Consider the following 15,097-nt stretch of genomic DNA (forward strand, 5'->3'; position numbering starts at 1 on the left):
CTAAATGTAAAGTTACAGGGTAAACATCTGATTGTCACTCAACTGTAATAATGTAATAATGTATTTCAGGCTTTGAAACAAAGTTGAGACTGTGAGAAAATCAGATAAAAAATCAAACTTTGGATCATTTCCCTCATTATAGAATATATATATATATATATATATATATATATATATATATATATATATATATATATATATATATATATATATATATATATATATATATATATATATATATATATATATATATATATATATATATATATATATTGGAATCCCCTCGTATATGTATTAAATTGAAATCCCCTCATATATGCATTATAATAACGAAGAATTTTTTCCATGTTTCTTAGTTCGTATCTTTCAAGTTAAAACCCAAAAAATATTTCGCTATTTTCACGTCGCCAAGTCGATAATAAATCATGTTATTGTTTGTTTATGTCACAGGCGCAAATTCTTCGATATTTTTTCTTTGATTGTTAAACCGCCCGATACTGCGTTTTCAAATTAGTTCAATTTCCGTTTGTGTTTGTTTATACCCAGCGTTTTGTTTATTCTAACTTATGCGATGAATTTTAGAAGATAATTGCTCATTCTTACTTACTTGAGTCACTGTAAAAGGCTTAGGTCTGCATCCAAATTTATTCGTCGAATTTGTAAAGTTTTCTGTTTTTGCTCCTTTTTGGCTAAAGTGTGAAGTATGTGTAGTTACAGAGGAGGTTAAAAAAGTATTTGAGAGATTTGTGTCGTCTGCAGCAATTCTGATGTCCAGTTTCCTGTTTTTTTTTAAGAAGTTCAGTTTAAAGTTGCATAAGTGCTTCTTCCATCTCGCTATTCCTGTTTTGTTCCTGAAGAAGTTTGTTTAGTTCCAGTTATAGTTCCAGAATTTTACTGTAAAACCCTAACGCAGTCCAGGTAACTTTTTTGTGTTTAAATTTAAAGTAAAGACAGACATTTTTTTTAAATATATTGCTTTCATTAAAGTTTAAAAAAATTGTAATATTCAAAATTGTAAATTTTAGGATTTCACTTTAGCTGTCATTTTAATTTTTCTGTTTTAAATTTAATGTTAACATAAGACAGCTCGCTTTATTATTATTTTTTTTTGACTTTGTTTGTTTTATTTTTAAAGAAGGTTAACCTCCAAGCAATTTTGTAAGATTTGTAGCAACAGAGTTTGTAAACGGCTAGGACACATGTAAGTTTTTTTGTTATTCTTGTACTCTGTAACTATTAATCTATATAGTAATTTGTGTCATTATTTTTATAACTATTTGTGGTAAGACACAATAAATGTTAATTTTTTTTTAACATTTTGTTTATTTTTTATAACTAATCCTTTTTTGAGTTTCATTTGAAAAAGATATGTTCTGCATTTCTAATAATTATTTCCCTAGTTACAACTAGTTGTTGTAATAGTACTAATTAGGCACCTCGAAGTGGCGTCCTTTTTAAATTACTAGAGGTGTTTTCTGTTTCCTTTCTATGTTTTGTTTTACTAGTCCCAAGAGATTCATGTCCTTTTGTTTCATATTTTTGTAGTTGCCCCAATCCAAACCCCTTGTCATTTACTTATCCACGACCCCAGCTCTCCAAACAAACCCTGAGTGCCGTTCGCACAAGTACTGATTATTTTGCTTGCCCTATCTCCACCCCCAGTAGTTTCTGACCCCAATGTTCTACCCCTTACAATAATACCCCATGTGGTAGGCAAAATATTTTCGTTACAACTTCCACAAAACGAATGAAACGGAATTACCAATTTTCAACAATCCAGTCAATTTTGAAGCTTCATAAGCACCAGCTCATTTGCAAATGGAGTTGATAGATCTTTAATCGGATAGTTTTAAAAACTATATATATTTAAAGAGGTAATTACAATGAATATATCTGAAATTAATTAGCTTGTCAAAAACAAGAGAAATCAGGTATCTTGATCCTCGAACTCAAAATATTTACACTTAATTAATAATAATTAAATAAATAAAATGTTATAATAATTCAGTACATTTTTTTATTTGAAGCTGGCTCTCCTACTCATTTTAAATTTAATATATGGCCCTCTGGAAAATTGGGTTTGATACCCCTTTACTTTTATATAAAAAATAAATACAAATTGCAGAACCAAGTATTTGCCGAAAATTTTAATTATATAAATTGAAATTTCAGAAATTTTGTGTACTGTCCCTAAAATTAAATATGCGCATAATGAATTATGTATTTGTGCATAATTTTATTTACTACATACAAGATTCAATATATAGGTATACAAGATTCAATAGAATAATATTAAAGATATGGGTATTTATGGAACACCCTTGTAAGCATATTATGTATCAAATTTTTAATATTTATATTTACGATGAAGATATTAATTTCAATATGTTGGTTTACAGTACGCGGAATTGCTTCGGTTTTATTAAAGTATTTATATTAAGTTCAGTAATGTCAAGGTCTGTAATTTCCAAATTGATATTCACTTGCATTATCTTGTCTCAAAACACTTAAAACAACTATATCTTCCGTAAGAGTATCATAGTCGAATAAAATCGTTGTTAATATGAAAATGATTTTAGTTGTTCTGCTTGGTTGTTTTTTAGTTAATAATTTTGTTTGTCAAGTAGATGCCAAAGTGTATACCAAATGTGGACTGGCACAGGATTTGGTTAAGATTGGATTCGATCGGTCGATGGTTGGAAACTGTAAGTTCACATTAATCTTCTTTATTTACTGTTATAATGAACGATATAAATATGACAAAATATAGGTAACAACATAGAAAAATCATGAATATTTAGTATTGCCGAATATCAATGCTTTGTTAAGTATAACCTGTATGGGGCAGAATTATTTTTTGATAATATAAACAAATTATTTGCATATTGTTAATTAACTTATACTTTAATTCGTCTTTCCATTTTATTTTCACTCCTTGTTGGTTTCTTTGGGTGGTTGAAATTTTGGCCACAACCTGATTAGATATGTTAACTTTGGTACATGTAGTTGTGGTTCCATTATCGACCACAGAAAAAAAAACACAATAATTAAACATTTATATTATGAAATAATAGAAAACATTCAATACATAATACAATCTGGCAATCTGAGCATTTAATACTTGAACGTTTTGGCTTCGCACTCGTTGAATAGAGTGTACAACGTCTTGATGTTTCTTTTTATAACATGTGATGACCAATATCGCTAAGTCTCAACGTTTACATCAATATGTGCTGCTGCTATTTTCTTCAGCTTATTTCTTCCTATTATTACCTTAGGCCTTGGCCTCTTTCTGTTCTGAAAATTCCCTATGAGCTCGTTGGACAATACACTTCTGAAATACAGGTGACTCATTTTATCGATTTGTTATAACTCATTTTCATTGTATCTCACTGTTGCATCCATTAAACAGTATATAATCTTCAAATACCATCTTCGGTATTTCCATGAAATTGGATAAGAAGCATGAAGTTCATCGAATGGATCGACTTCATCAATATAATGATCGTAATCATTTATGGCTTTTGGACAGTTAGTTATTTCAAGTGAATTATGCATAGTACTGCCGACTAGAACGAATTTGCGACCCGATCTTTCCATTTTACAACAGCCATATCATCATCATCATCATTCTGGCTTTACAACTCTGCGTGGGTTCTAGCTTCCTCAATAATGTCTCTCCTCTCGCCCTATCTATTGCCTTTCTCCGCTAAGCACGTATTCCCATATTTCTCATGTCTTTATCGATGTTGTTAAGGCACCTTGTTCTGGGTCTTCCTCTTCTTCTTTGACCAATGGATCCATCGAGGAGGGAGGTACCTGGTATATTTTATAAAGTTCGAAGTTGTATCGTCTTCTCCACACTCCATTGTCATTCACTGGTCCATAGATTCGCCTTAGTACTTTTCTTTCGAAACATCCTAACATGTTTTCATTATTTTTTGTTAGAGTGCAGGTCTCTAACCCATATGTTAGGACTGGGCGTATTATTGTTTTGTAGAGTTTTATTTTTCTATTTCTCGATAGAATTGTTGATTTAAGGAGGAGATTGAGCCCAAAATAGCATCTGTTGGCCTTGCAAATTCTGCGGCTTATCTCTGCGGCAGTATTATTTTCAGTATTAAGGAACACTTCCAGCTATACAAATTCGTTCACTGCTTCGATGACGTCGTTTTCTATAACAATTGGTAGTAGGATTTGAGGTTGCGTGCTTATTTTTATATACTTCGTTTTGTTGGTGTTTATTATTAAACACATTTTATAGTTGATTCTTTTAATGCTATATACGCCTCTCGTACAGCGTTTTCCGTTCTCCCAATAGTATTGAGATCATCAGCATAAGCTAGGATTTGCACTGATTTATTATATATTAAACCAGTGGCTTTGATGGAACAGTATACAGGCGAGAGGGTCTCCCTGGCGCAGTCCGCTATTTGTTTTAAAAGGTTCAAAAAGTTCCCCCTAAATTCGTACTCTACATTCAACTTTTGGAATTCCATTGCTCTTTCATTGCTTTGAACATGTCTCTTCTATTCACAGAGTCTGCTTTGTAGTCCATAAATATGTAATGAGTATCAATGCCATATTCCAGTGTTTTTTTCAAAATTGGTTTTAGGGTTGCAATCTGATGAATTGCCGATTTACCACCTCTGAAACCAGCCTGGTATATTCCTACTATTTGTTCTGCATATGGTGCCATACGGTGACATAGTACTGTGGAAAATATTTTATACGCTGCATTTAGAAGCGTAATTCCTTTGTGGTTAGAGCATTCAAAGATATTTCCGTTTTTTGTATGGGTCAAAGTATTCCAATATTCCAATCATTGGGGAGGGATTTATGTGTTCATATTACCTTTATAGCTGCTGTAATGCCGTTATGGTATCATGGACACCTTATTTATATAGTTTAGCTGGGAGATTATTTATTCCGGATGATTTGTTTCTGGCTAGCTTTTTAACTGCATCTTTAACTTCAAGAATCGTTGGTGGTTCCTCTTCCCTCTCGTCTATTCCCCTTACCTCATCTTTTTCGTCTTCCAGATTTTCTTCTTCTTTCTCTATATTAAGTTCCTGAATCGTATTTTACATTTTTATTTGTTTGCCCCTTCTCGTATGTATTAAAAAGCCTTAACGATTTATTCTTATTCTAAAAGTTTCACATCAGAACAAACCACACGTTAACATTTTCTTAAGAAAAGGAAAACTCAAGAGAAAATTATCGAAATAAATGCGAAATAATACGCCTTTTCTATTGACTTCCCCCAAATATTCCAGTTAAAAAATAGCGCCCAATAATTTTTTAATTTTCAAGTGTTTTTTCGGATTCATTTCAAACTATAAACAACTTATAAATTTAATTTAATTTAATTATTTATTTCTTTGAATAAAAAAAACCACAATAACTTATGGTGTAGCCTCCCTTACATATTCATTCTTCATATCTGCCCACGATTGTCTAAAATTCCTTATGTCGTAGTCACATCTTAAATTTAGACGTGTTCTTGGTCTTTTGACGTCTCTTGGACACCACAGTGTAATTCTAGTGGACCACCTATTGTTAGTTCTTCTCGCTAAATGTCCTACCCACTGCCATTTTAAAGATTTAATTCTATGAAATTCATCAATAACCTAGGTTTTCTGTTTGCTCCATTATATTCTTTTTCGATCTCTCTTTGTTACACCTACCATGCATCGCTCCATTGACCTTTGAGTGACTTTGAGTTTCGATATTACCTCTTTCTTTAGTGTCCAAGATTCGCAGCCGTATGTCATGCGATATCCAAGCTAGTTTCATTCTTCTGTTGATATCTGGAAGTAAGGAGTAAAGAGTACAGTGTTGTTTATTATTACATCTTGGACATCCACTAGCTCGTTGTACATGGTTTTTGTTTTTGTCAAGTTAATTTTAGGCCAACTTCATTGCTAGCTGCATTTAGATTGCTTATAAGTTCTTGTAGCTCTGCAGGATTATCAGAACGATGTTGTCTGCAAATCTTAGATGACTGAGGAACTCTCCATCAATGGATATTCCTTTGTTCTGTTAATTCATTTTGGTGAATATATTTTCTAGAGTTGCAGTGAAGACCTTTGGTGACATTGAATCTCCTTGTCTCGCCTTTGGTAGTGGAAAATTCTGGCATATTTTCATAAATTTGTATCTTAGCTTTTGCTTGTCTATACATATTTGCTAAAGTTTCTATGTATGATTTGTCAATGCCTTGGTTGGTCAAAGCTTCTATTAATGTCTTGGGATATATAGATTCAAAAGCCTTCTCGAAATCTATGAAGGTTAATGCTAGCGGTATTTTCTATTCTTTAACTTTACTCATTATTTCTCGAAGTGTATGAATATGATCCATGGTACTGAATCCACTTCTAAAGCCAGCTTGCTCTCTCGGCTGTGCAGCATTGTTAATCTGTTGTTGGTGATCTTTGTGGATATCTTGTATATGATTGGTAGTAGACTTATAGGTCTGTAGTTTTTGATACCCTCTTTGCTATCTTTCTTATGAATGAGAATTATGTTTGCTGCATTCCAGTGGTCTGGTATGCATCTCGATCTTAGAAAGTTCTTAAATATGCCTGCTAAGATTTTCCATATATTATATATAGTTAACAGTTATCTTCAAGCATTAGCGAGTATAGAAAATAAAATAGAGATTAGAATACAATATGCAAATAAGTGTATTTTTTAAAACAATTTTCTCATTTTAAATCATTTAATTTTTTTTTAAACATTAATAGAATATTTTCTTTTTAGGGGTTTGCATGATAGAAAGTGAAAGTGGTAGAGACACATCTAAACAGAAAGCTAAAGCTAACGGAGGGAAAGCATTAGGATTATTTCAAGTAGGCAGCATTTATTTTACTAGAACTTTTCAATTTCTTCAGCATTTTTCTTTAAATCGTTGATTGTTGTTCTCGGAACATCATACTTTTCGCTCAATGCGACAGCAGAAATACCTTTCTCTAGTTCTGCAATAATTTCTAATTTTTTTTTTCAGTTGATAAAACAACATGTTTTCTTTTTGGAGTTCCAAATGTGGAAGGTTCTATTTTTCCAAACTTAATTGATCAAACGACTACTTGACACAATCAACGTTCGAATCTAACTAAATTATGGTGGCACAATAACACATATTGACTGTAAATTGTACTGTGCGTTTTTATTTTCGGATCGCGATTCTAAAAATATAACTCTAAAAGCACCGCTCTCATTTATCATTGTTTAAATTGTGATTGAATCTCGAGCCGTGAATAAAAACAAAAATTATTTATATAAACAAATGCGGCGGTAGAAGCATAACTGTATATTTCACAGAATTGCGTTTAGCTTATCGCAATGCTCAAACAAAATGAATTGATAACTCAATTTTTGCTTATCTAGTCAATACAACTTATGTACGAACTCTGACGGTTAACAGAGGTGACGGTTAATAGAAAAATCGATAATCGAGGTTCCACTTTAACTTGAATTAATGTTTTAAAATGTTTATAAAACTAAAAAAAAAACAACACACAAAATCAAAACAGCAACTTAACCCCAAAGGTAAATAAACAACAAAACAACACAATACAAAAATTAAAAAATTATATCGAATGATCCAATCCGAAAGTTAGAATTTGTGAAACTTTAACTAATAGCTAATATCAACTTAGATATATTGAAGAAGACTGCAGATTGAGAGCGATCTGTGCCGATCGTATATATATTATAAGTCCCAGTACTTGGCCTCGCTGGCAACAATGTCGCTGTTCAGTGAATTTCGGGAAAATTAAAATATTAGAATATGATGCACGTGCTGCCATCTACTTAAAGAATTGTTAAACGTTAGTTTATTTGAATGCCACTCATTTTAAATGCGGCGTGAACATACCCCCTTAAACTGTTTTGACATTTCCTATAAAATTAAATATAAGTTACTTGTGCCAAATATGGGACAATATGCGGTAATGGGTTAAATAAATATTAAGTTAAAAAATCTTATAACCCAGTAGCCACGCCAGATGGCTTTATTGACTTCGCTTTTCTATTTATGGGCATATCAGTAGTTTTTCGGCACAGCAAAGTGCCATGATTATTATTTAAATAAACATATTAATTAACTATCAGAGTTTACATCTATCAAATGTTTATTTAAACGGTGCTGGTGTTATTTTTTATGACGAAATATGTTAAATGCAAAGGGTCTAGCTGGTTAAGATAGTGAAAAGGCGCCCAGCGATAATTTAAAAATAAAAACACCATGTTATTCTATATCTAAAAGTCACTGAACAAAAAAAATTTTTGACCCCTAGACCCAAACATAACCCCAAAAAAAATTAAAACTTGTTTTTTCGTTTTTTGACGATATCTTCGGTTTTAATCATCATAGAAACTCATTCTTTATTTTTAATTTAGCACACAACTGAGGTATTATAATAACAATATTTCATTTTTAGATAAATAGTAAGGACTGGTGCACATTTGGAAAAGCGGGAGGAAAATGTAATGCTAAATGCGAAGGTAAAATCATGTTAAAAATTTTTTTTATTGGTACCCCATTTTGCTTATTTTTTAAAGTACGCCGTAGCGTAAATTCAACTTTAAAAAACGCGCGTGTTTTAAAGTTACCATGGCAACATCAACAGTTTTAAATATTTATCTGACCTGACAAAAGTACATAACTTGTAAAGTCAAATAAATACAATATTAATAAAATATTACCATCGAGTTAGAATCTATGGAGAGGGCATCACGTGACTAAAAACGACCTCACTTCGGCCATATTTTTTTGACACTTTTGACAGATCGTATATGTTTATTTAAGTTTGTTGTTTTTCGAATATTTTTAGTTTTATAATACTTTTATAGAAACTGTAATAATATATTGTGATAGTGCATAATAATGGTTTCTTGTTCTCAACGTAGTTGCAGTGGCAGAAGCAATGTTAATAAAAAATCTTCAGGAATAACGTTCTACAGGTTAGTATACAAATATGTAAACAAAGTAATGGCCCGTACTTCAGAGAATGAATTAATAGTATTTGACTGTATTAATTTATCTTTATGTATAATATATCGTGTTTTTAGTGTTTACCGCGGGATAAATAAATCATAGTTTATTAAAAATGTATTGCACTTTTTTAGATTATGATTAAATCTTCTGAATAACTAGTCATATTTTTATAGTAGTTTTAATATTATTGAGTCCGGCCATGATCCCACCGCCATATTGATATCACAGTTAGCCACGCCTACCTACGCCGTTTTTAGTACATACGTTAATATGCTCATAGCTTCTCCATAGATTCTCGATGAATATTACTAACAAATATTTCAAAAGCTTTATTCAAATATTTGGAAATCTTAATCTTTTAAATAAATGTGAAAAGTACAGTTGGTATTGTTTGAAATATTTATACTTCTGTTTTTTAAATTAGAGTAAATGCTGTTCAAATTAAAACTACCGACATACTCGGAAGCCAATGGGGTTGTACTTCCATTAATGGCACTCCCAATAATGTTCAACATTCTTCTTTTAAGCAATATACAACCAGTGATAACAATTAATCTAATGTGACAGATTGCAAATTAATTTTTGTTTTTCTCATTTCCATAATAACGAAAGGTATACTAATGTACATTACAAATTTAATCATTTTACATTATTAGCTCTTATTTCAAATTTTTGTAGTAATAATACATGATTTCAAAGCGTACCAATAAAAAAAATAGTAAAGTATTCGTGGATAACTGGTATTTAAAACACTTGCTCTATTTCGAGCACTCCGGCAGCGCCGTCGTGCTCGAAAAACCGAGGGGGGTTTTAATGTCATCTGATTATATTTCCTTCTGGAGTAGTGAAGGAAGTTCGGTGAATATGGAATCATGATCATTCCGATCTGCTTTCGTGGAGAAGCCGTTACCAAAAGTTTATTCGGTGAGCATACGGAGCATGTTCTGAGTTTCGGTAATTCTGCAAATTTGTTCCCATAGCTTGGAAGTTTTAAGTAGAAATTTATTTTGGCGATTAGGTACGTACACTCTAGATATCAGTTCATCCATTAGCTACTTTAAACATTTGGAAATTCAATTATTATCACCTCAGTATACGAATATGTAACGTCAAGTGATGAAGGTATTATGGAGTGTTCAATATTAGCCGATATTCCATATTGTCCGATATTACTCGATGCTTCAAAGTACCTATAATATAGACATTTTCTACAGACCTTATAATGGCACCTAAGAAGCTTGTTAAAGCTAAAAGACTAACCTAGAATGTCGATAATATGCGCACAGCAATAGATACTGTAGGAAAAAAAGGATGGGGTATTTAGCAGCATCCAAGAATTTTGGTCAAGAGCAGACAAACGTAGTAGAGGAAAATCACCTAGACGTTGGGCTAACGACATTAGGCGTATCATGAAAAATTGGCAACAAAGAGCACACATTTGCAAAGAATGGAGGAGTTTAAGAAAGGCCTATGTCCAGCAGTGGACGTGATAAATGAAGGCTGGATGATGATGATAAAGAATTTTGGCATTCTTGGTAGGAAAGGTGGAAGGTGGTGATTGTATTCAGAAAACTTTACTTGGAAAAAAGCTAGTTTTAGCACCAGCACTAGAAAGTGAATTGGTAACATATCTTCTAGAAACGGAGCAAAAATATTTTGGTCACACACCGGGACGTATGTAGAATGCCCACACGTAATAATTTAAAGCATACGTTTTCTTTTTTGAACGAAACTGAGAACAAGGAGTAGCTGTATGCCTTGCTGGAACGGCAATAAAACACTCTCAGTGGAAGAAAGCTCATAGGCAATTTAGTGGCAAGAGCAGTTGGCTTTAATAGGGAAAATGTCTTTCAATTCTTTGACTTGTTTAAATGGGTCATGGAAAAACACAATTTCACACCCAATCGTCTCTATGACGTCGACGAGACAGGCTTATGCATACTACAAAGTGGATGTCCGGAAGTCATTGCCAGGCAAGAAAAGCAGCAAGTTAGCGTAATTTCCTCAGCGGAAAAGGGATCCCTAATTACAGACTTTAGTTCCTCCGATGATTCCATTTTTCCCAGGAAGGGTATCTCTTCGCTTCCACCCTCATCTGGGTGGATCTGGGCTTGTTTCTTCTTCTTGTAGTTCCTTCTCCTATCGGAGGTTGGCTATCATCACAGCTATCCGTACCTTATTGGCGGCTGCTCCAAAAAGATCTACTGAGCTGCAACTATACCACTCTCTTAGGTTTCTCAGCCAGGAAATTCTTCGTCTTCCTATGGATCTTTTACCCATAATTTTTTTACTCTTTACTGGGCTTGTTTACCCAGTGCTAAACCGACCATTTCTTGGTACACACCAAACCCACTTAAGGCAGGTCTATGCTGCTGGTATTAGATGGTTATCATACTTACATGAGAAACTTGGACGTCATTCTGAAAGCTAAGGATCATTTTGTGTCAATTATTTGTTTGCCTCCTTATACAGAGCACAAAACTTATTACAGTAAAGCAGTTAGAGTTTTTATGAGACGATACATACAGCGATAACTCATTTCGACGTACGTTAATTATTCGGGAATACCTTGAGAAACAGAAGTGAAAGGCTTCAATGCTACTGGAATTTATCCAGTTGGACGTAATATATTTTCGAAACAAGACTTTTTTAGCAGAAAGTCAACTGCAAAACGAAGCAAGAATAGAATCAGTCCAGAACCTAAATCTCACTGTTCTTTCCTCAGATATTATTCCATTACGTCAGTTTAAAAAGAATGAACACGTGGCAGAATATGTGGCAAGTCGGTGATACTCACATCGACACCAAATATGGACGAGTTAGTATTTCAGTTGCTTCAAAGCAGAAAGAAATGGTTGTGAGAAGAATTGATGATGACACGTTACACATACTAAAGAAGATATGCAAATGACACAAGCCAACAATGTCAAGTTCAAAATCATCCGATCACAATTTCCCATTGACCAAGATAGTTGGAAAAAAATTCAGAATAAAAGATAAGATTCTTCGAACGACGATATTCCCGTAGCCTATTTGACTTCTAAAGACCCTAACTCATATGTGATTTGTTTGTTCTGTAAAGAATTATTTTCTAAAAGTAAAAGCCGAGAAATATGAATTTAATGTGTCGTGTGCGAATACTGGGCACATGAAGCCTGTACAGAGAATGAGCACGAAATGAACATACGCGACTTTTATAAATAGTGTAATCTCGGAAACCTTTTTTGGATGGTGCTAGAAAGGTCACCAATGGAGACACTGCGGACGGCAGCCAGATGGTTGGTGGAGAGCGAGTCGTGGGTTCGAAACTAGCTTTTGGAACCAGGAATGGGTCCAACGGACGAAATAAGTAAATATACGATAAGAGATATTGGAAAAGATACAGAATAAACAAAAAGATAGATGGGTAAAATTAAAAGATAAGATAAGATAGGGAACAGGGCGCCAATTAATTTTTTTGGGGTTTAAGGAGAAAATTAAGAAACCTTAGAAAAGAAAAGAGATAAGGAAAGATATATAGGTTCAGAGATCAAACCCAAGAAAAGATATCAACAGTTAATTATTCAATAAATTTGGTCAACACTCTACATAAACAAATAATAAATATATTAGGTATTATACCTACTTACCTACTAAACTTAATCAGCCTGATCTTTCTTCTGGTCGAAAGTATAATAATAATTTAATATAATAAGTAAATAATCAGAGTTATGGTTATATCAGGAAACTTTGTTAGGAGTCGACAAATAAAATACATACATAAAACAATAACAATATATTCAACAACAAAATTATGACGCTGCTGAATGCAACACAAGTAATAAAAATACACCAACAACTATGAAATGGTGGTATACATATAAAAATAAGCAGAAATATAATTAGAAAATACCTTTACAAAGATATATAATACAATCATGCACAAATAAAGTTTTGGCGTATCTTGAGATATCACATTAAAAAAAAAATGAATAAAAATTATAACAAACACCAAAGATAACAAAAATTAACCAAATCTAAATTTACAAAAATACAGAAAGGTTACAGAAATGAAAACATAAAAATTTAACCAAACCGCACTTGGTTAAGTCGATTAGCTATCTCGCACTATTATTTAATGATAACTTGAGACTTAAATGTTCATAATTATTACTTATTGAAATTTCTTAGTCTGATGGAATTTGGTTCGTAACAAAAAAAATATAGAATGTTCTTTAATTGACTGCAAAATTCAGTAGCTACTCTCAACTACATTTGAAGACATGTATGAACTTTAGATACGTCCAGATAATGGAAGATGATATGATACCATACCATATTACTCGCCCAGATAAGTGGAGAACTAAGATTATGCTAACTTACGGTAATTCCTGACGACTGCTGCATTAAGTCACTGAAGTTAATACTATACTGGTATTAAACACTGAATTTAATTAACATTAAAGGTACTTTATAACTATATTTAATCTAATATAGTATAAGATAAAAAAAAAACTCAAATAAACAAGTGTAAACAGACTTATAAAGAAAATTTACCCAACTACAAAAAAAGGAAGAAGGGATATCTCCCACTTAAAAATCATAGGCCAGTTGTATGTATTTTTGAGAAGGTAAAAAGTTCTAACTACATCGAACATAACGGTACCCTCTTAGCTACACACGTGATGAAATATAAAATCTCCTAGATTAGGTTTTTCCCGAAAAACATTACAACGGGCGTTCGACGACAATTACCAAATTTATGAAAAAGAACCCTGAAAAGGATTAACTAAGGATTAGCCAAACCGGCGTCTTTAAATAAATACGTAGGTAGATTCTTCAGTCATATTTCGGTAGTTTCCCAATAAAAATTTCTGATCGTAAACACGACCATCAGCATATCATACACATGGGTAAAAGGAATTAAAAATAATTAATATTTTAATTATATAAAAAAATGTTACAATAGTAGTCCATAACGTTGCCAATTAAAAAATAAACAACTTTATAATTTTTGTTTTATATTGTCGTTATCTTATATTACCATATCATACTATTCCATATTACTCGCCAGTTTTCTAGCGCCTAAAAATGACATATGATATTAAAAATATATTTTTGTTATTTTTCGACTCCATGTTATTTATCAAATACATTTTTCTCAATAAAGTGAATGCATTTGGTTACCCATATCCTTATTATTATTAATTTTTACTCTATTGTTGTTATTTATAAGTGCATATTAGGAATGGGTCTTCCATATTCAGCGAACTTCCTCTACTTGCAGTCAATCAGAATATGTTCCACCGTCAATGGGAGAGAACAGTTTCTTTCAGCTAAGTCAGCTAAGATTGTTTTTTGATTAAGTAGTTATGGGTTACTGCAGTTTGTCCTCTTCTTAGTCGATTAATAATTATTATTAGGTCTCTTCTATTTAACGAATTATTGCATATTTCTAGTAGTTTTGTCATATATTTATAAAGAGAGCTTTAATTAGGTTTTTAAGGTCGGTGTATAGATTATTTCTAAATTTTGTTGTAAATTGTGAGTTTATTCGAGTTGTGTTTGCTAAAATTTCCACTTTCTCAATGTTTCATAATAAAATAAAGTGAAAGTCGTAATCCGTTTTTTTTAATGAAATTTTTCAAAGGAATAATCTGTTATATTTTAGATTTCCTTGATGATGAAATTACCAAGGACGCTACATGTGCAAAAAAAATCCAAGCTGAGTTAGGTTTCCGGTACTGGGATGGATGGACTCAAAGCTGTTACGGTAGATCATACCCGTCCACCATAGTTCCATTGTGCTTTCCAACCGCGGGATAGATGGGATTAGTAAATAATAGAATGTATATGTCATACAATTATTTCCGTATATTAAATATAGACCTTTTAAAACTATATTTACTATTTATTTTAAAAATATTGCTTTCCTTTTACTTTTTCTTCTTTGGCTGTTAAACTGACAAATCGTCACCGATTTAAGTGAAATGACTTCATCATAATCGTTTTTGGCTTGACAATCCTCTGTGGATCCTGGTCTGCTCTAAGATTAGTCGCTATTCTGTTCGGTTTTCTAGCAACGCGTTGCCATCTTCTGATGTTTAATATGCCTAA

At 32.3% G+C, this 15,097-nt stretch overlaps 1 protein-coding gene across 1 annotated transcript; it reads left to right on the top strand.

The window, feature by feature from the left end:
- Positions 1-2,442: 2,442 nt before the first annotated feature.
- LOC140434286 (lysozyme-like) lies at positions 2,443-14,881 on the top strand. The gene is made up of 4 exons (XM_072522437.1): positions 2,443-2,705; positions 6,763-6,851; positions 8,445-8,508; positions 14,652-14,881. Exons 1-4 carry the CDS (start codon positions 2,564-2,566, stop codon positions 14,804-14,806), a joined length of 450 nt encoding a protein of 149 aa, XP_072378538.1. The 5' UTR covers positions 2,443-2,563; the 3' UTR covers positions 14,807-14,881.
- The last annotated feature ends 216 nt before the right edge of the window (positions 14,882-15,097 follow it).

Source organism: Diabrotica undecimpunctata, chromosome 2 (assembly GCF_040954645.1).
Source record: "Diabrotica undecimpunctata isolate CICGRU chromosome 2, icDiaUnde3, whole genome shotgun sequence".
In the NCBI taxonomy this organism is placed as follows: domain Eukaryota; kingdom Metazoa; phylum Arthropoda; class Insecta; order Coleoptera; family Chrysomelidae; genus Diabrotica; species Diabrotica undecimpunctata.

Excerpts from the sequence above, each read along its gene's own strand:
- LOC140434286 (XM_072522437.1), top strand. The coding sequence starts at position 2,564 with ATGAAAATGATTTTAGTTGTTCTGCTTGGTTGTTTTTTAGTTAATAAT. Across the intron at positions 6,852-8,444 it reads AAGCATTAGGATTATTTCAA|ATAAATAGTAAGGACTGGTG; the intron begins GTAGGCAGCATT and ends TTTCATTTTTAG. Across the intron at positions 8,509-14,651 it reads ATGTAATGCTAAATGCGAAG|ATTTCCTTGATGATGAAATT; the intron begins GTAAAATCATGT and ends GTTATATTTTAG.